This window comes from Dasypus novemcinctus, chromosome 2 (genome assembly GCF_030445035.2).
Source record: "Dasypus novemcinctus isolate mDasNov1 chromosome 2, mDasNov1.1.hap2, whole genome shotgun sequence".
NCBI classification, from domain to species: domain Eukaryota; kingdom Metazoa; phylum Chordata; class Mammalia; order Cingulata; family Dasypodidae; genus Dasypus; species Dasypus novemcinctus.
The window spans coordinates 98,233,316-98,252,793 of record NC_080674.1 but is presented as its reverse complement, the minus strand read 5'-3'; the positions used below and the strand labels follow the sequence as shown (position 1 = coordinate 98,252,793).

Here is a 19,478-nt window from a genome sequence, read left to right as displayed (position 1 = left end):
TTGGAGTTATGTTAGATAATCAAGGAAAAGATATTGTGGTCAGCATATTCCCTTAAAACACCTTGATATTATTCATTCTGAAATTTTAATAAAATTTCTTAGTATTAAAAAATGCAAATCATAAAGGGAAACATCTATATCTGCTTCTAAAAACACTTGTATAAATTGAAGGAGCCATGTATATGTGTAGTTTATTTATATTATCTTCTTTATTTTTTTCCTTTCAGATGTGAAAGTAGTTCTGTTACTATTAGTTCTCTTACTATTTTTTGAAATTTTTTAGTTTACAGGCAGCATTAAGGGCAGATCCAAAGGACTTCAATTGTTGGGAATCACTAGGAGAGGCATACTTAAGCAGAGGTGGCTATACAACAGCTTTAAAATCCTTCACGAAAGCCAGTGAGCTAAACCCAGAATCCACATACAGTGTGTTTAAGGTTGCAGCAATACAGCAAATCTTAGGCAAATATAAGGAGGCTATAGTTCAATACCAGCTGATCATTAAAAAGAAAGAAGATTATGTGCCTGCTTTGAAAGGTAATTTCTTTTTTTTTTTTTCAAAGATTTATTTTATTTATTTCCCCAACCTCCCCCTCCCCCCAGTTGTCTGTTTCTCTGCATGGTAATTTCTTCTTTGACTTGTGATACTGAATTATAAAATCCTGGAGTAAATTTCTTAAATGTATTGAGTATTTTGAGGAGGACTTCTTTAATCAACAGCAAAATGTTCAGTAAAAACCTATTATAGTATAGGTTGTTATATAGATTCAAATATAAAAAGATCACATCTCATTTCATAACAGTTAATAAGAAGTAATACAACAAGATTTAACTTTTGGACAAATAGTATTATCATTATGGAATCTAAAAATGGTTCTCTAAAAATAGTTTCTCTCCTATTTTTTACATTTAGATTTATTTGTTTTATTCACTATATCCCTAAAATACCTAAATCTTAAAATTATATCTGACCATTAAAAAAAATACCTCAGTCCCATTATATATCTTTTTTCCCCATTTCCTTCTTTTTAAAGAACAATTGAGGTTTAAATCAGAAAGAGTGACATGTAACTTATGGCTTGAAAAATTTTTAATTTGTAAATTTTTTTTTAAGGGAAGGAGAACTCGCATTTATTAAGTATATACTAGGCACTTAGGGAAATCCATATTCCATTGAATAACATACCATTTTATAGTATAGCTTGTTAGTTTGGAATATAAAATGATCAAATCTTGTTTCATAATTGTTAATAAACAGTAACATGATAGAGAAAAGCATTTATGTAATATCCCCATTTTCAAAGTTGAGGCTCCATATATAAGATTTCATAAATTTTGTGCATGTATATACTCCAGCAGAACCTTGCCATTTGAATTCTTTGTAAAACACAGGCAAAACAATGCTTAAAAATTTTTGTAAAATACCATTTTTATTTTTTGGAGATTGGCTTTAAAATAACACCAGAAAGTCCATTTGAATTTCATTTTAAGTGTTTCTTTTACTTTTATGTTTTAGAGATAACTACAGACTTATCTGATTTTAGGTTTGGGTGAATGCCATCTTATGATGGCAAAAGCAGCTCTAGTCGATTATCTTGATGGGAAAGCAGTAGACTACATAGAAAAAGCACTGGAATATTTTACTTGGTTAGTATATTTTTATTCATTATATGTAATTTGCCTTTATTTTAGTAAATCTAAATTTAGAAGATTTCTATGTCTGTTAAACATAGCAATTATTATTCAGAATGTCAGACAAAGAATTACAGGCCAGCCAATTAATTCTATAACATACATATTTTATTGGTTTTCCATTCTGGGAAATACTTACCATTTCCTATGTAATTAGTACCTACCTGCATGTTGGGTGCAGAGGGAAGGGTAGGAAAGAGGAAGCAGTCTGTGCTACTGGAGCAGTAACTCTGGAACCATGCGTTAGTGTCCTCTTTCAGGAGACCTGATTGTGGGAGCATATTTCTATTTGGAAGTGATTTGGAAAATAGGGCTTCAGGTGCACAAATGCTGTTTTAGGCCTTAGGGTAGAAGGTATTAGAGAATGGGCAATCTGTCTTAGTTCTTGGAGAGAAACTCTAGGATAAAGGTGTTATCTATTAAGAAAGGAATTGGAAAATTTTGAGTAAATCTGGTATTTTATAGAGCTGTAAATTCTGCAGTTAGAGTAGAAGTATTATTTGTGGTAGATGAATTTTAAAAAGTACACAAGTTACATAATACATTTTAATTTTTTTGCACTTAAATGTCTTGTGTTTCCTTTTCTTTTACTGCCTGTCCCCTCTGTTTCCTATTTGTTTGCTCCAAAATTACTTTGCTTTCAATATAAGCCAAATATGAAAGACTTAGCCTTTATTTTCCCACTGATATTTTGCCTTTTTCCTTTATTTCCTTTTTATTTTCTTCAAAACAGTTTTGTAAATTTACGCTTTTATTTTTACTGGAATATAATCACATATAAAAACTTAGGAAAACAGGAAAACGTCCCCACCATTCAACTGTTTAGCATTTTGGTAAGCATCCTTCCACCCCTTTTCCACATTAACTACTTTGTTTATCTAGTTGTAATCAAGGAGCATACACATTTGGTGTCCCACTGGTTTTTTACCACTGCTTTTCAAGTCTCATGTCTTCACCTCTTTCCAAAGATGTATGTATTGAGAAGAAACATGCTTTGTTTGAACTGGTATTTGAGAGTAAATGTGAGGGAACAGATGTAGCTGAAGTGCTTGAGCACCTGCTTCCCAAGTATGAGGTCCTGGGTTTGATCTCTAGTACCTCCTAAAAACAAACAAATGAAAAAATCCAACTGTCTTTGGGAGCAGATACAGCTCAGTGGTTGAGTGCCTGCTCCCCATGTATTAGGTCCTGGGTTCATTTCCCGGTACTGTCTTAAAAAAAATGAATAAAGTATATATATAATTATAAGCTGAGGTAAGTTTAGAGAGAGGCCACATTTGAGCAACTGGGAGTTGCAAGAGGGAAAAACAGGTATAATACGTGGGTATTTTGGGGATTTGGGAACCATCCTGAATGACATTACAATGACAGATACAGGCCATTATATATCCATTGTATTACCTATGGAGTTGAGTGGGAGAGAGTGTAAACTACAATGTAAACTATAATCCATGCTTAGTGGCAATGCTCCGAAAGGTGTTCATCAGTTAAAATGAATATACCACACTAATGAAAGATTTTGCCAATGTGGGAAAATGTGGGAGGTGTGGGGAGTGGGGCATATGGGAATCCTGTATATATTCTATGTAACATTTATATAACCTAAGTATCTTAAAAAAAAAAAAATTAAAAAAAAGTAAATGTGAACCTTTGGGTGAGAATACTTTAGCTACAAATACTGCCTTTCATGCCCTTGGAAACTTTCCTCTGGATAAGGTGTAGCATTCAGAAACAATTATAAGGCTCTATATAAAAGTATGATAATCCCCAGGTTTGTATTTACTTCTAGATTAGGAGTTAACAAATTAACAATGCTACCTTTCTTGTTGAAGAGTGTAATAGAAGTTATTTCACTTTACAGATATTTTTTTTTTAATTTAACTTACAGGGAGAGAAGAATTTAGGCTAATAAAATTGCCTATTTCTCTTCTTTTTCTCTTTCATGCTGTCAATTTTAGAAATTTTGTTAAGTTATTTGGGCAAAGGAACTTCAAATAGTGTTGCCCCTCCTCCTGATCCTCACAGTAGGTTTTTATTCATGACTATAGTAATTACTCTTATTTCTCAGAAAGACATTGGAAAATGATTTCTGGCTGGACTCCATGAGTAGAAAAGGCTATGAAAAATGTTCCATCTGCTTGTCCATCTGCCAATAGCAAAGCTGCTTGTTATAGCTGATTGCCTAGACTTGGCTTAAATGAAATTGCTGTGTTTTATTTGTAAAATCTCAAGAAGAAAAAAGCAAAGAGAAATGTATAGCTAAGATTTTCTCATCTTAAAAAGAAGTGGCCTCTCTCCATATATTTAGTATTTCTATTTACACTTTGGTTTGTCCAGTCAGTCTGTGCAAATTTATTTACTTCAAAAAATGTGAGTTTCACGTTTTCATGTTTAGATTTGTGGTATTCTTGGTTTGGAGAGAATAAAAATCCTTTGGCCTACCAGATGTATTTTGATATGTTAAACCTTTAGTAGTCTTTACTAGGGGATGTTTGTGAAAGTAAACACCTGAGTTTATAGTATTCAACTGTAAAAGAATTGCCAGTTTCACTGTCTTAGTCATTTCTTAAACAAACAAACAAAAGAGCATAGTTTAAGAAAATTCAGTACTGAAAGTATGTTGGTCCTGGAAAATTTATTGCTTTATGTGATTTCTGCTACTTCTATCAAAAATGATGTATATATAATGAGGAAATGTCTCCAAAATTTCTGGCACTTAACTTAAAACAATTTCTTATTTCTTTTCCCTCCTCCTGCCCTTATTCCTTCCCTCCTTCCTTTCTTTCAAATGGAGGCAGGAAGTTATTTGATATAATTCAGTTAGGAGGAGGTTAGTAAAGCATTTACTTCACTTAACTAAAGAAGTAGCTCTTAATCAGGATCAATTTTTCTGTTTTAATTTTTAAGAGTTATAAGGGAGATAAACTCCATGCTTTTTGGAAATAATTTATAAGAATCACACTGTTTCCTTTTTAGGGCTCTTCAGCATCAAGCTGATGTGTCTTGCCTTTGGAAGCTAGTTGGGGATGCATGTACCAGTCTATATGCTGTCTCACCATCCAAAGTGAATGTTAGTGTTTTAGCAATTCTTGTAGGCCAGAAAGAAGGAAAACAACTATTGAAGAAAAATGAACTTCTCCATCTTGGAGGAAGGTAATTTACAAAGATTGACGGCTAATGACATTCAAATTGAATTAGGACAATAGAATAAAACATATCATTCACTTTTATATTTCCATAGATGTTATGGTCGTGCATTAAAACTGATGTCTACATCTAATACATGGTGTGATCTTGGAATTAATTATTATCGCCAAGCACAACATCTAGCTGAAACAGGCAGTGATATGAATGATCTTAAAGAACTGCTGGAGAAATCTTTACATGTATGGTTTTGAGAAATTTTTTTATAAACTTTTTAAAAAGTACTTTTCTGAAGGATGTTTTTGATACATTGAATACTATAGTGTTTTTGCATAAACCTCATTTGTTTTGATATGAATTTTGCTATCCCAAGAAATACAAATTAATTTAATATTACTTCTTTTCAGTGTCTGAAAAAGGCAGTGAGACTGGACAGTAAAAACCACTTATACTGGAATGCTCTTGGTGTGGTTGCTTGTTCCAGTGGTGAGAACTGAGTAATACTTTAATATTTTTAGTAGTGTGCCTGTTTAAGGTAATAAAGTTTAATTTCATAAAATTCTGTATTTTTCAGGTATTGGAAATTATGCTCTTGCTCAGCACTGTTTCATCAAATCAATCCAATCAGAACAAATTGTGAGTGTTCTGTGTGTCCTTCCTATGACAAAGAACTTCAAAATTTAGTTACTAATTTCCGAGGCTTCCAAGTAGCAAGGCGCCTAATTATTTATTTATTTTATGTTTTTTAAGAATGCTGTTGCATGGACCAACTTGGGAGTGTTATACCTTGCAAATGAAAACATTGAGGTAAATGTGTTGCCTGCCTTGTCATATTAAAAATAAAGAATATTTCTATTTATGTTCTCTTCATAATAGTTCCACGTCTTATGGAGAAAAAAATATTGTATAGTGTGGTCTATCCAGTATGCTCTTCAATGTTAATTGATGACTTTAAATTTGTTATATTGAATAATTCACATATAGTAATTATTTCCCTTTCCTATTCCACTCAGATTTCTGGTTTAAAATATATTGGTATTTCATTTAGAGATTAAAACAATTCTATCATGAATTATTGGGGGTTTTTCTTTTTGTATGTACACATGTAAGAGAAATTATACCTCAGCTGGAATCAGGGTAGGGTGAGTAAAGGTAAGGGAGATAACTAGTACTCATACACTTTAGCAGTTAAAAATTAACCTTTGCTTGGGTGATTTTTTTTTGTCTTTATTTTTTTTAATGTTATATTAAAAAAATATGAGGTCCCCATATACCCGCCATCCGTCTCACCCTACTCCTCCCATAACAACAACCTCCTCCATCATCATGGGACATTCATTGCACTTGGTGAATACATCTCTGAGCACTGCTTGGGTGATTTTGATTTTAGCTTTAGAGTATATTAATTCCGTTAAACACTATTATGTGATTTGTTGTACTTGAGCTGTTATACATCAGGGAATTAGAACTAAAATAACGAAACATGTTTATAGGTCATGTTTGGAAAGTTTCCATAAATCTATAGATAATAGCATATGTGTATTGTGTTATGTTTTAGCTAATATATTGAATTCCATCCTTTAAAAATAGTTTCAGTAATATTTTCAGGGATATATGAAGTCACTGAAAAGAAGACTGGTTTTGGAAGATTTTAAAAAGATTGAAATTAAGCATTAATTTGAATTTAGAAATATGTGAAAATTGCTTAAAAATTTAAACAAAGCAACTTTTGTTTGTTAATAAGCTATGAATGCAGATTTACGATAGCATGGCATAACTGTTGCCCATGAACTTTTTTAATGGAAAAAATAACTTTCCAACTACACATTGACTTTTGAGAGAACAATATAAAGCACAATATAATAAAAGATTATTTTTTCTAGGAGTAAAAAAATGCATACATGTTAACGTGTTCAAGTGAGGTATCTTCAGAGTTTCTTGATTTCTTAGTGCAGATTTATGACGTTGACTACTTTTTCTCCCAATGTCAGGTGCATGTCTCAGATTTCATCGGTTATTTGTTCTAAACTTCCTAGTTAAGCTAAAGAGAGTGGAATAGATATAGCCTTGTTTAATAACTACCTTCAAACCTTGTAGCTATAAAATGGTTGGATGAATGGTAAAAAGTTCTTACGATGAGGAAGTAGACACCTGTATTGCCTTTTTCTAGGAACCAAACCTCCTACTACTATAGAGAAAACTTTGCGTACAGGAGTGTTATAAGACTATTTGGTTAAAACACTGCTTTAAGCATTACTAATGGGTCTTAAACAGTAAAGTTTTAGGTTCATGCATATTTATAATGACAGCCAGACTTTTTTTATTTTCTTATTTTTATTTTTAAACATGAGCAGTTTAATAATATTGTTTATAAAATGACTTAATGTGATATCTTTTCTTGCCTTTTTTTCTAGCAAGCTCATGAAGCTTTCAAAATGGCTCAATCCCTTGATCCATCTTATTTAATGTGCTGGATTGGACAAGTAAGATAATAACATAGTTATTAATACATCTATTGATAAGCTATTAATATAAATAATAAGGGTTCTACTAATAATAGGTTGCATTTGAGGCTTACTTTGTGCCAATCACTGTGCTATGCTCTTTGTATTTATTATTTCGGTTAATCATCCATCAGTCCTTTGAAATGGTAGTTGTTGTTATACTCTTTTTCTGAATGTTGAAATCAAAGCTCAGAGATCCTAAGTATCATCTCTAAGGCTACACAGTTTGTAATGATTAAGCTTTGATTGCGGTGGTTGAGGATGGGGGAGTGGTTTGGACTCCCTCAGTCTGACTGACATTATTGTGCTTTAAAAATAAATCCAGAATTCTGATGTTTATTGTGTATTTACAAAGAAAAAAACATTTTGGTTATGTTTTCTTATTTTAAGTAAAATATCTTCTATTTAATTTGGCACTTGTTTTTGAGGGTTCCCTCCAGAAATCAGGACATTTGGCTACTAGCCTGAATTCTGTCACCAACTTGTTTTCCTTTTACTTTCACTTCTCTGGATTTCAGTTTACTCACCTGAAAAAAGAAGGGGATTGTACTCCAACATCTTATCTAATTGAGAAATTATAAAGAATTCATAAATAGATTGTTTTGGTTCAGAGAATAGTAGGAGCATCAAGCATCTGAAAACCATTATCAGGGTTTAGATATCTTTCACTGTACTCTTGACTCTTAGGTCTAATTCTAGTTATTTGGTGAAGCAAACAGGTAGAAAAACCTCTGCTCCCATTAACTATGGTAGCATCTGGGAGCAATTGCATTACTGTGCTAACCTCTCTGTCAGTTACGGGGCTCCCTCAGTCTTGGCCCAAGAATTTGCATATCTAACTGCTCCCAAGTGGTGATTCTGCTGCTCCACGAACCTCACATTGAGGAGCACTGCCTTAGATCAATAGATCTCAGATGTTTATTAGAATAACCTACATAGTTTTTTATTTCTTTATTTTTATTCTTAAAATTAATTTATTTCAGGAAGTAACTGGTAGGTTTAATTAAATGAATAATAGTAGAAATGAGACTTCATCAACTGATAATATTAAGAAGGTATGATAACTTAAAAAAACCTGATTTCTTAAAAAAGATAGCTGAGCTTAAGAGTAATTTTAACCTATCTCATACTTTTTTTTTTTTTTTTTTTTTTTTTGAGGTACCAGGGACTGGGTGTTGAACCTGGGACCTTGTATATGGGAAGCCAAGCTCAACCACTGAGCCTCATTGGCTCCCTGAATTGGTGTTTTCATTTTCATTTGCTTTGCTTGTTGTTGTTTTTAGGAGGCACCAGGAACTGAACCCAGGACCTCTCAAGTGGGAAGCAAGTGCTCAAATGCTTGAACCACATCTGCTTCCCTATCACATACTTTTGTAAAGTCAAATGCATAGATAAAATATTTAAAACCTGGAGACAGTTTTAAAAAATAAAATGTTGAAACTGTACTTTAGACCAGGGGTTCTTAACCTTTTTTATTCCACAGAACCCTTTGCAAGTCAGATGAAAACTACAGACCTTTACTAAGTCAACACTATACTATGTATTTAATAAATATATCATAACCACACACTCATCCCCACAACAATAATGTTTTTTTGAATTTCAATTCAGGTTCACGTACTGCTTGTTAAGAATCCCTGCTCTAGACCTAGAAACTAGATATCTAAGGATGAGAACCTCCTTTTCTAAAAAGCTTCTTAAGTGATTCTGAGGTGATCCTGTGGTTAAGAAGTCCTACTCCAGGCAAATACCAATATAAATAGATGAGGGGTGGGAAGGAAGGGAGAAGGTAGCACAGCCTCATCAGTTTTCTGAGGAATTGTATGTGGATTATTTCACCACAGCCTTGTTGCAGGTGGACATCTGGAAACATTTGTCAGCAAAAGTTCCAATTTAGCAATCATTCTGGTCCACTGAACCATGGGAATATGGTAGCCAAGATTGAAAAAGAAATTAATTTGTTCTTAAGCCCTGGCTAGTAAACCTTTGATTGTTCTACAATTTTATTTATTATTATTTTTCTTGTAAACACATTAAGAACCTCTTTTTTTCTTTTTTCATCTATAGGCTCTTATTGCAGAAACAGTTGGAAGTTATGACACCATGGATCTCTTTCGGCACACTACAGAACTCAGTATGCATGTAAGAATATGAGAGAGGATACATTAATGAATAGAATAATATCCTTGTTAAAGAAATGAATAAGTAGAGATATAAGATGTTAACGATAGCAGTTGTCTCTACTCTCTATTCTTTCTTAATCTTAAAAACAGATGAACTGTTGTGAATTAAAAAACAAGTTTTAACCTATCTATCAGATTTCAAGAGTTGATGAAATGGCATTGGGATTTAATAGATAAATTAGGAAAAAAAAGACATAAAGACTAGACTTGGTTGACATTTCTAGACTATTTTTGAGTGTTTTGGAATTCTTTTGTTAGTTATTAGTTTGATATACCTATTGATGTATGGGGATGGTGTTGAGAAGGGGAAAACCAGCCCATCAGGCAGTTGTTTTCTGCACTGTGTATCTATGCCATTTGATTCTTCCACCTAGGATTTGAGCAAGTGATTCAAATACTTTCTTAGCTCTGTTTTATCATAGTGACCTTTCATTTAAAGTCACTTAATTGACTTAAGACTAAGATGTGATATTTATTGTATTGAAGTCCATTGTTTGCATTTATTAATTTTTATTGGCATATTTATTACCCCATGTCTCCTTGCTAATATTGACTTTTTTAAAGACCGAGGGAGCAATAGGTTATGCGTTTTGGGTATGTACAACATTGCAAGATAAAAGCAACAGAGAAACAGAGCTCTACCGGTACAACATTCTCCAGATGAATGCTATTCCAGCTGCACAAGTTGTTTTGTGTAAATACATAGGTAAGGTATCTATTCTTTTGGCAAGATATTTGAAATACTGTTGAAATAATTTAAAGAATTTTTAACATAATTAGCTCCAAATTAATTATTAGTGTTTTTTAAAAAATAAATTTGGCCTTTTTTCCCCCCAGTAGCCAAGCAATATACTTTTTGAATTTTAGTAAGGACTTTTGAAGAAGGTAAGTATTTCATTACCTAGTAATTCAAGACAAAAATGACCATCTGAAAGACTCCTTGTTGTAGTGGAAAGCTTTTTGGAGCTTTTTAGGCCTGAGCTGATGCTGTTCTTGCTCTGCCATTTACTTTCTCTGTAGTCTTGGACCAAATATTTTACCTCTCTAACTTCTGTTTACTCTATAGAAAGAGGAGATAATAATACTTGGGTTGACAAGTTAGTTGTGAGAATTAAATGAGATAATACACATGAAGTGCCAAACTCAGTGCTTTTAATCTCCTTCTTTCACACCTGTTTTTCTTCCACGTTATTGGAAATATATGTTTAGGCTCATTATTTAGTGATTGAGGGATTTTTTCAAGAATAATTTAATTTCACCTTATGCTTTGATGTTAGAAGCTAATTGTCACATAAAATATGATTGCACTGTACTTTGTTAAATAAGGGATTTGAAGGTTTCCCAGTACCATTTTTAAGTAGACCATGTGTTTCTCTTTCTCCATTTTACTTTAGGAGATATATGATAGCTTCTGACTTTAAATTTCAAAATACATATATATAGTGCATTGAATGTGCCCATATCAACTTACTGAGTTAATTTTTTTTTTTTTACACATAGAGATGGAAACAGAACCATCAAGAGAAATTGTTGCTAAATTTAATCACAGGAACTGATCAGCCAAAGATCTGAATTTCCATGTAAAACTCATGACTAGGTTTAACAAGAACTAGAATTTCAAATTATTATAACTTTAAATAAAATGTTTAAATTTTAAAATATATGTAGAAACCATGTAAATATTAAATATAAGTCAATAATTTAAGAGTTATAAAATGACTACTGGCATTTTATATTGAAGATAAAATCAGACCCTCTATTATTAATAATGCCAGTCACCTTTGGAAATAGTCTGATGTTTAAGATACTGAAAAATGGAAAATAAAACTAATATTTTATGAATACAACCACTATGTAAATGTAAAGTAAAGGTATTTCTGGATTTCCAGAAAGAATTCAGAATTATGCTCCAGCTTTCACAATGTTGGGTTACTTAAATGAACATCTACAACTGAAAAAGGAAGCAGCAAATGCATACCAAAGGTAAACCATACATTTAATTGAATTTCTGAGTTATTATCAGTTGATACTTTTTTATGTAGTCTCAGTCTCATGAAGAAGGTACTGAATAAATATTCTGACCCTTTCCTAAGTTTTCATTGTATATATTACATCTATGAAGGTCAAAAGTTTTCAGCTTTACTTTGGTTTTTATTATTCAAACTAACAGAAAAAGGAGAAAAAAGAAAAGAAATACATGTGTTCAGTCAGAGAAGAAATACGACCACTCTGACGTAATTGCTTGGATCACTTTAATATTGACTGTTTATTCATACAACAAATATTTGTTGAATTACTTTGTCCTTAGCACTAGTAACTTAGGAACAAATTAAACAGACTTAGGCTCTGTTCTCATGAGCTAACATTTTGGGGGAAGGGGCAGAGAGGGTAGGTAGGTGGAGGGACACATAATAAGCTGATGAACACCTGTGATTATAATAATTGCTAAGAAAGTCAAAGAGTAAAAGGACAGTGCATGGGCATTTCAGATAGGTTCAAGAGGAGTAGAATTTACTAAAAGGGTGGTTGAGGCCTGACCTGAATGAAGTGTGGCCACAAGCTGTTTGGTTATCCCCTGATCCCCTGGGATGAGCATTCCACGCAGAAGAATTTGAGGGCAATTGCTCTGAAGCAGGAGTGGACTTGGCATATTTAGGAAACAAGAAAGCCAATGTGCTGAATTAGAACTACCAGCAGGAAGAGTGGTAGGAAATGAAATAAACTTTTTTATTCTGTGCAAATTAATTGATTGGTGAATAAAAAATAATTATTGATCCCATGAGTATCTACTAGGTGAAAAGTTAAAAGACCTGATTGCTTAAGCTCTGAGGCATAGCATTGCCTCAAATCTAAATAAATAAGATATTTAGAAGAAGCCTTGTCAGGTAAAAAATACTGCACAATCCCAAATGCTTTGTTGTATCCCTATTTGGATTTATCTGCAGTTCAAAAGAATAATCACTAGATGGTACTGGAGGCTGTATAATCAAGAAGTGTTTTTCAAGGTATATGTGGAGAGAGGTTTATGAAAACACAATTTTGTTTCCTTCAAACTGTTCATATGGTAGAATACAACAGTGAGCATGATTTTTAAACAGAAAAAAGTAGACAGCTTTAGGGTGCTTGCTACTTTTTTTTATGTATTATTGTAACTGCAGAGAATGTGGCTCTAACAGAGGTTATATCTTTGATTTAAAATGGAAACTCTGCCATAATTTGTATATGTACCACTCTTTCTTGATGGATCAGCACTGTTTTCTGCCTTAAACAAGTATTTGAGGCTTGAAACTATAAATTAGGTATAAATCTAATGACAAGATATAGTCTTTAATCGCTATAATACTGTCTTTTAGACTTCTCTAACAAATTTTTGTTCTCATCTAAATGAGGGGAATTTAAGGCCCTTGGATAATTCTCTTAAATATAAAATAAAATAACAAAAATCTTACTAAATATCTAAACTTTTCTCAGTTGTTAAGATATTTTCCTTCTTGCCCAAAGGGGACTGAGCTTGGAAAGGAAAAATAGGCTTTTTTGGAGGGACTCTTATGCCTTTTCCCCTTCTCTAAGCTCCATACCACTTAAATATTTTTCTGTATGAAACTGTAAGGGGTACAGGTAAACACTCAATTTCCTGGCTTCCTAACCCAAACTACTAGTATATAAATATTTTAAAGAGTGTTTTCCATTTACTCCATATATATATCAAAACACAGTGACACAGTATTTTCTCATCTTTAGATGATAAGTTTTGGAATATTTGGAACTCAAATATGATAAATGATTTGACTTACTAAGAGGCTATTTTATTAAAGTTATTTTCTTCATGATCTAAAATCGAAATATATTTGTTTTTATGGTACCACTTAATAAGTATGAATAAGCACATATGACTAATATTAAATAATTAATAGAATTCAATAAGAGGAAAAGAAATATAGATTCAGCTAAATACGGAGATTAAAAGAATGCTATTGCGCATAGATAACTTAAAATACCTGTCCTTTTTTAAGGGCAATTTTGTTGTTACAGACTGAAGAAGACCAAGATACTTATAATGTTACAATGAGAAATTATGGCAGATTGTTATGGTAAGCTATTTTTTTCCCATTAATTCTATTGGATTTTTCTATTGATAGCTATGGCACTGATGAGGTTGTGCCAGGACGTGTACATGAGTAGGATGATGACATTCCTCCAGGAAACATAATACCCATAATTCCAGGCTGTGTTAACAATTTATTGTACCTCTAACCACACCTAACCTCAGTGTGCTTTGAAAATAGCAGGTTTTGAACTGATGGTTTATGGACTGGTCAAGAAAACATTTGGAAGAGAAGCAGGTGCTGACTGTAATAGCAGAAACCTAGTTAATTAGCAGAGGAATTGGATTTATTCTGTTTTGTGGTAATTTTAAAACTGGAATGGATGTGAGGGGTCCAGGAACTTCTGTGGAATTGTACACAAAATTTTTTGTGTGTGGGCATTTTGGAAGGTAGAGAGAGTGATATATCTTTCTTCAAATTTTCAAAGACATTTGACTTCAAAAAAGGTGGGGAAAAAAAGTGTAAAAGTCAATTACTTTAGTGGGTAGACCTACAGCAAGAATAGAAGTGATATGAGAGGAAGGTTTGGCTCAAGTTAAGGAAGAGTTCCTAAAGTTTAGATCTACCTCCAAATTGAATGGTTTAGCATGAAACACATTATTAGCACTATAGTTTGATGTTTGGGGATTAATGCCTACATCTTTTAAGGAGCTTCATAGCTGACATATGAAATAGCTAGTTCTTTCCTTTTGGAACTGCAATTGAGTTATATTCATAGGCAGAAAATTTTACTGTTCTGAATGCCACTCTTTTCAATTCTTTTATACATGGTATTTAGGAGTTGATATTGCTCTGTCAATTCCAGATTTTGTTGAAGCAGAGGCTAGATATGTTGTTAGAAATAGTGAAGGAAAAGTATCTGCACTCTTTAGTTTTAATGTTTCATTTAATATAAATAAGTATTTTAGAAAAAAATATTTTCCATTGAAAATAAGTCATCAGTTTTCTTTTTATATTGTTTTTATTATAAAATAATTCAAAATATATGAACATGTGATAAGTAATAAAGTATAGAGTATAATTTAATGAATACTCATTTACCAGTCAAATGTTTACAGACCTCAACATTTTGTTAATTTGCTTCAGACTTCTTCAAAGAAAAAGTTACAGATAAAGTTGAAGCCCCTTCATACCCTTCTATATTCCCATTGTTTTTTCCCCCTAAGTAATCACATCTTTGAAGATGGTGTTCCTTAAAAACAAATGCTTTTAATATGTACGTATGTATTTGTATGTATAAGTAATATAAGGTAGCTCTCTTTCCTTCATCAAAATATTTCTCAAAATTAATTTATTGATTTTATAAATCCCCTTACCTTTATAAAACCAATTTTAGAATGCAAAGGTTATCTGTAGTTTTAGACCGCATCAACACTCCCAAGATTAAAAAGGTTATGTGAAAAGATTTCCAATAACACGTTAAAAATAGAAACAGATTTGGATTATAGTGATGGATACCGGAAGTAAGCATTTCAAAGATAGAGTGTTTTTATTCCAAGTGATGGCAGCCATTATATAACTTCTTTTCATTTTTATTCAAGCAAAACAAGTTATTTTCTGTTATTAGTAAGTATTGTACTTCAGTATCATTTATGATAATTTATATTTTTCTTTCTACTAATCACAGGAAAGCTTGTATACAGTTTTGATTTTGAAATTCTATAATACCTATATGCCCTTTAAAAATTGACTAGGCATTTCATGACTTGTTAAGCTTGTCAAGGATGTTAGAACCATAGGCAGGGCAATATTTAAAGGCTACATTAAGCTGTAAAAAATAAAGTTTTATCTAAAAGTCAACTGGAAATGATTTTTATAACTTGGGATTTTAATTAAAGTTTGTTAAAAAAAAGACAATTTTGCAGAACTAATCATTTCACATGTAATTTAGAAGAAGCGAAGTGTGAAGTTAAATCCCTCTAGTACATCCTGTTTGAAATAAGTGATATGCCTTCTATTTTAATTTTATATCTTTTGTACAGTTTTAACAACTATTCGATTATAGTTTACTGAGTTGCCATTGTAAAAAGGAAGTGTAGGCTAAATAATTAATAGATCTTTAGTATTATAATGTCTCTATATTTTGATAATGCAAGCGAAATTATTTTTATTTAAAGTCATGTTTTGCTTCTTAGTTCCATTTGTGAATATGATAAAGCTATCCAGGCTTTTAAGTCAACACCCCTTGAAGAGTTGGAGGACATCATAGGTTTCGCATTGGCTTTATTTATGAAAGGTCTATATAAAGAAAGCAGCAAAGGTAAGTATATTGCTTGAAACTGAAGGACCTGTATTGCTTTTCCAGAGCTGGGTAGAATTTATTAATCATGAGTTTACATGCAGAAAGATGTATTATTGAGATGGGGATTTGAAGGTTGCAATGTTTATTAAAAACTTACTAGGAGTCAGGAAAGATATCCTGTTAACTCATTTAATATATTGTGATGGCTAGTCCTTATAGCAGTGTTATGAGCTGAGTATTATCTTCATTATAAAGATTAGGAAACTGAAGGCCAGGATTGCTTATGGTAGATATCTGAGTTAGCATTGAAAGGAGGTCTTTACTACCCTACACTCCTTAAATGTAAATTTCCAATAAATGAAGACTTCGGTCATCCTTAGTACTGGTAGATTTTGGTTTCTTTAAAAAAAAAAAAGCTAATTTAGTGCATTTTTTACATATATGGGCCTAGCTTTTGTGTATACAGCTTATTGGAAGGATCTACACGGCATGATGGATTTTGCACATAGGAATTTTGGTCACATCTCAGTGGCTGCAAGCCTCCACTTCTGGCCTAAGCTGGCTCTTTTGAAGATAGTGACTCATAGCTCCCTGTAGGTTCTGAAAGGTAAAATTTGACAAATGTTATATAATAATACTAATGCTATCCCCAGAATCACCTTATAATAGTTAAACCAAGTTAGATTATTATATGTCTTTATTCAACCCCCTTGTAAACAAGGGAACAATAAAATACTTAAGTTATACCTTTTTGAAAAATCGATTTAAGAAAGGAAAAGTCCCACAAAAGTTTGTCAATTAAGATTGCTTTTATATTGTTTTGTATTTTCTGTAACAGCCTATGAGAGAGCCTTGTCTATTGTTGAATCAGAGCAAGATAAAGCCCATATCTTGACAGCTCTGGCAATAACAGAGTATAAACAAGGAAAAATGGACATAGCCAAGACATTGCTGTTTAAATGGTATGTATAGTTGACATCAACACTTAACATGAACAGATACTCAAATATTTGGGTTAAAATTTGAAGTAATATAAAATGGAAGTTCTTAATTTTTAAATTTTTTTATAAGAAATTTTTGGTGAACAAAAGGTATTTGGATTTATCTGGTTTAGAACAGGTAGAGTAGAGTCCATCCATGTCTTAACTTTTAGCGTGGATCCACCCATTCCTTCAAAACCATCCTTTTACTGTACTCTATATGTATGTGTGTGTGGTGTGTTTAAAAGTAATTGATCACCTGATTTAGTAGGATCTTAAAATTTTAACAAAGGCAACTTTGACTGTTTCTTGGCTTCTTGGGTTCCCAAAGTGATTTTTCTTTTCAAGTTAACCTGATGAAGTATAATTCATTTAAACGTGAGTCTTTAAAATTAAAAAAAAAAAACCAACAAAAAAAAAATGACCTGTAACTATTTCTGTATTTTTACAGTAAATTAATAATATAATAGCCTATAATATCTGTGGTTATTTATGCACTATTTTAGACTTCTTGAAATTTTTGTTTTTCCCTGAGAAAGTTGACCTTAATTCCTTCCAAAGCAGTAGATGATTAATATATTCAGTAATTCTCAATGAGGGTGTTATTGGCATTTTGAGTAATACAGTGCCTCATAATATAGAATTGTCCCATCATTGCAGGAATCTACAAATAACCCTCATTAAATGCTAATACTATTCCTCAGTCATTGTGATAAGCAAAAAATGTCTGTGTCTCTCCCCATCCCCATCTCCAAAAGCTCCTTGGAAGGTGTGAAGAGGGAGATGATTAGGTAGTCCTTGTTGAGGACTACTTCTGTAAGATAAGCTTTACATTTATTGATTCATTGCTTCTGTCCCATCCTGATTAATGTCATTTTCCTTATATAATAAGTAAACAGTTTTTTCTTCTCTTTGCTGTTTTGAGAAAACCAATCAGAATTTTTTTAAGTCCTTTTACTTCACATGGCTATATCCTTGTAACATGTATATACAGCTATATGTAAAATGTTGAGAGAAACCAAATTTGTAAATTGCTAGGTGATAATCATAGATGCTCACTTATTTCTGTAGTTATTAGGGGCCAGAAGTAACTCCAAACTAGACATAATTAGATTAGATTAGTCTTAGATTACTACCAGATTCAATTTGAACATTGGTGGAATAGGGAAAAATAGAATATAATCTTTTTTCTCCTTTTCCTATAAGAAGGAAAATCTTTAACTCATTTTCTGTTGTTGGATCTAGTGCTATTTATTTTATCTAATTTGTGTTTCTTTCTTTCTGTTTTTTTTATTCTCTGCATGTCATTTTCAAACTTAATACTTTCCACCCCTGCCCTTTGTCATTCTTTTCTTTGATTTTTTTTTTTTTTTCTATGAAAAGTTCACAGTTACTTATTCTTTCTTGATCTTGTTGGGGTGTTCATATGTTGGGAGTTAACCACTGTTCTAAGCTCTTGCTGAAGGGGAATAAGAGTGTGTTCAATACATATGGGGGGAAATCTGGTTACCAATGTCATAGAATTTACAATATTAAATAACCACCTGTAAAATCCCTAGAAAATATATAAGACAACATGCAGGTATTGAGCATTCAGCATGCTTGTTAATATTTGAAAGTATAATTTAGGTTTTTTAATTAGTAAGTATTAAAATAATTTTTTTCCTTCTCTTTTGAGCAAAGGCACAAACTGGAATTTATTCATTTGTTATCAATATAGGAATTTATATTACAGTGTTTGTCTTTTTTGCTTTCTTAGTTATACTGACTTACAATGGGTTTATGTGTTGAAAGAAGTGACCAGATAATTAAACATCATTCCATGTATGGATTCCTACATCTATCAACTCTTATAGTGAAAAGAGTTACTATGGATGCTTTAAATAAACTGTTCATTATGGAGCTGCCTATAGAAAGTCATAATTTCATATCTGCTTGTCAAAATCAAGTGTAAAACGCTTTATTTTTCCCTTCCGAAAAATAGTAGAAAGACATAGTGGTGGGTATGTGATATTTTGTAATGTTATAAATATTTCTATTAAATTTTAATGAACTTTGTTTAAAAAGTTTTTGAAAGTTCCTTTGCTTTATTACAGTACAAAATCCATAATAATTATTAGACATATTAAGATGTTTTGTAAAACTAGGGTTTTTTTTTTAATAAGGATTCCTAAATATGATTGACTTTTACCTCCAAAGGGCTCAGTCAGATTTCACATTTGAAAGAAAAAAAAAACCCAGATGTTTACATCTACAATTTAAATTTTCTAAAATTATAATACTGTTCACTTGGAATATGATGATTATAGATATAATTTATACTTATTACATAAAGTGCTAGTTTTAATACCACAGAGCAAATAGAACAAACTTTTCTCAGAATGATAAAATCAGATCTTATATTGAGAACATTCTTCTCTTATGCATAATTTTTAGGTTTTTATTGGAAGTCAATATTTTAGCAATATTACTCTATTTACCTAGAACTGAGACCCAAAGAGGCTGATTTATATTTGTTTTTAAATCTTAAATACAATAACCAGAAAAGAAATTTGGCTTTTGTTGCTCTGTGAAGGGCTACTGTTATTTTCAACAGCTTCACACAGTCAGGAAAACTGCTATCCCTG

At 31.9% G+C, this 19,478-nt stretch overlaps 1 protein-coding gene across 4 annotated transcripts in view; it reads left to right on the top strand.

The window, feature by feature from the left end:
* SKIC3 (SKI3 subunit of superkiller complex) overlaps window positions 1–19,478 on the top strand; it is a 130,085-nt gene that overhangs the window by 44,532 nt on the left and 66,075 nt on the right. For all 4 annotated transcript variants that reach the window (XM_058276327.2, XM_058276330.2, XM_071209053.1 and 1 more), the window contains 14 exons: window positions 284–537; window positions 1,545–1,647; window positions 4,669–4,845; window positions 4,934–5,078; window positions 5,244–5,322; window positions 5,411–5,472; window positions 5,587–5,643; window positions 7,251–7,319; window positions 9,408–9,482; window positions 10,088–10,229; window positions 11,413–11,506; window positions 13,537–13,614; window positions 15,765–15,889; window positions 16,710–16,833. In XM_058276327.2, coding sequence (XP_058132310.1) covers window positions 284–537; window positions 1,545–1,647; window positions 4,669–4,845; window positions 4,934–5,078; window positions 5,244–5,322; window positions 5,411–5,472; window positions 5,587–5,643; window positions 7,251–7,319; window positions 9,408–9,482; window positions 10,088–10,229; window positions 11,413–11,506; window positions 13,537–13,614; window positions 15,765–15,889; window positions 16,710–16,833 — 1,584 coding nt within the window. The remainder of the gene's footprint in view (window positions 1–283; window positions 538–1,544; window positions 1,648–4,668; window positions 4,846–4,933; window positions 5,079–5,243; window positions 5,323–5,410; window positions 5,473–5,586; window positions 5,644–7,250; window positions 7,320–9,407; window positions 9,483–10,087; window positions 10,230–11,412; window positions 11,507–13,536; window positions 13,615–15,764; window positions 15,890–16,709; window positions 16,834–19,478) is intronic.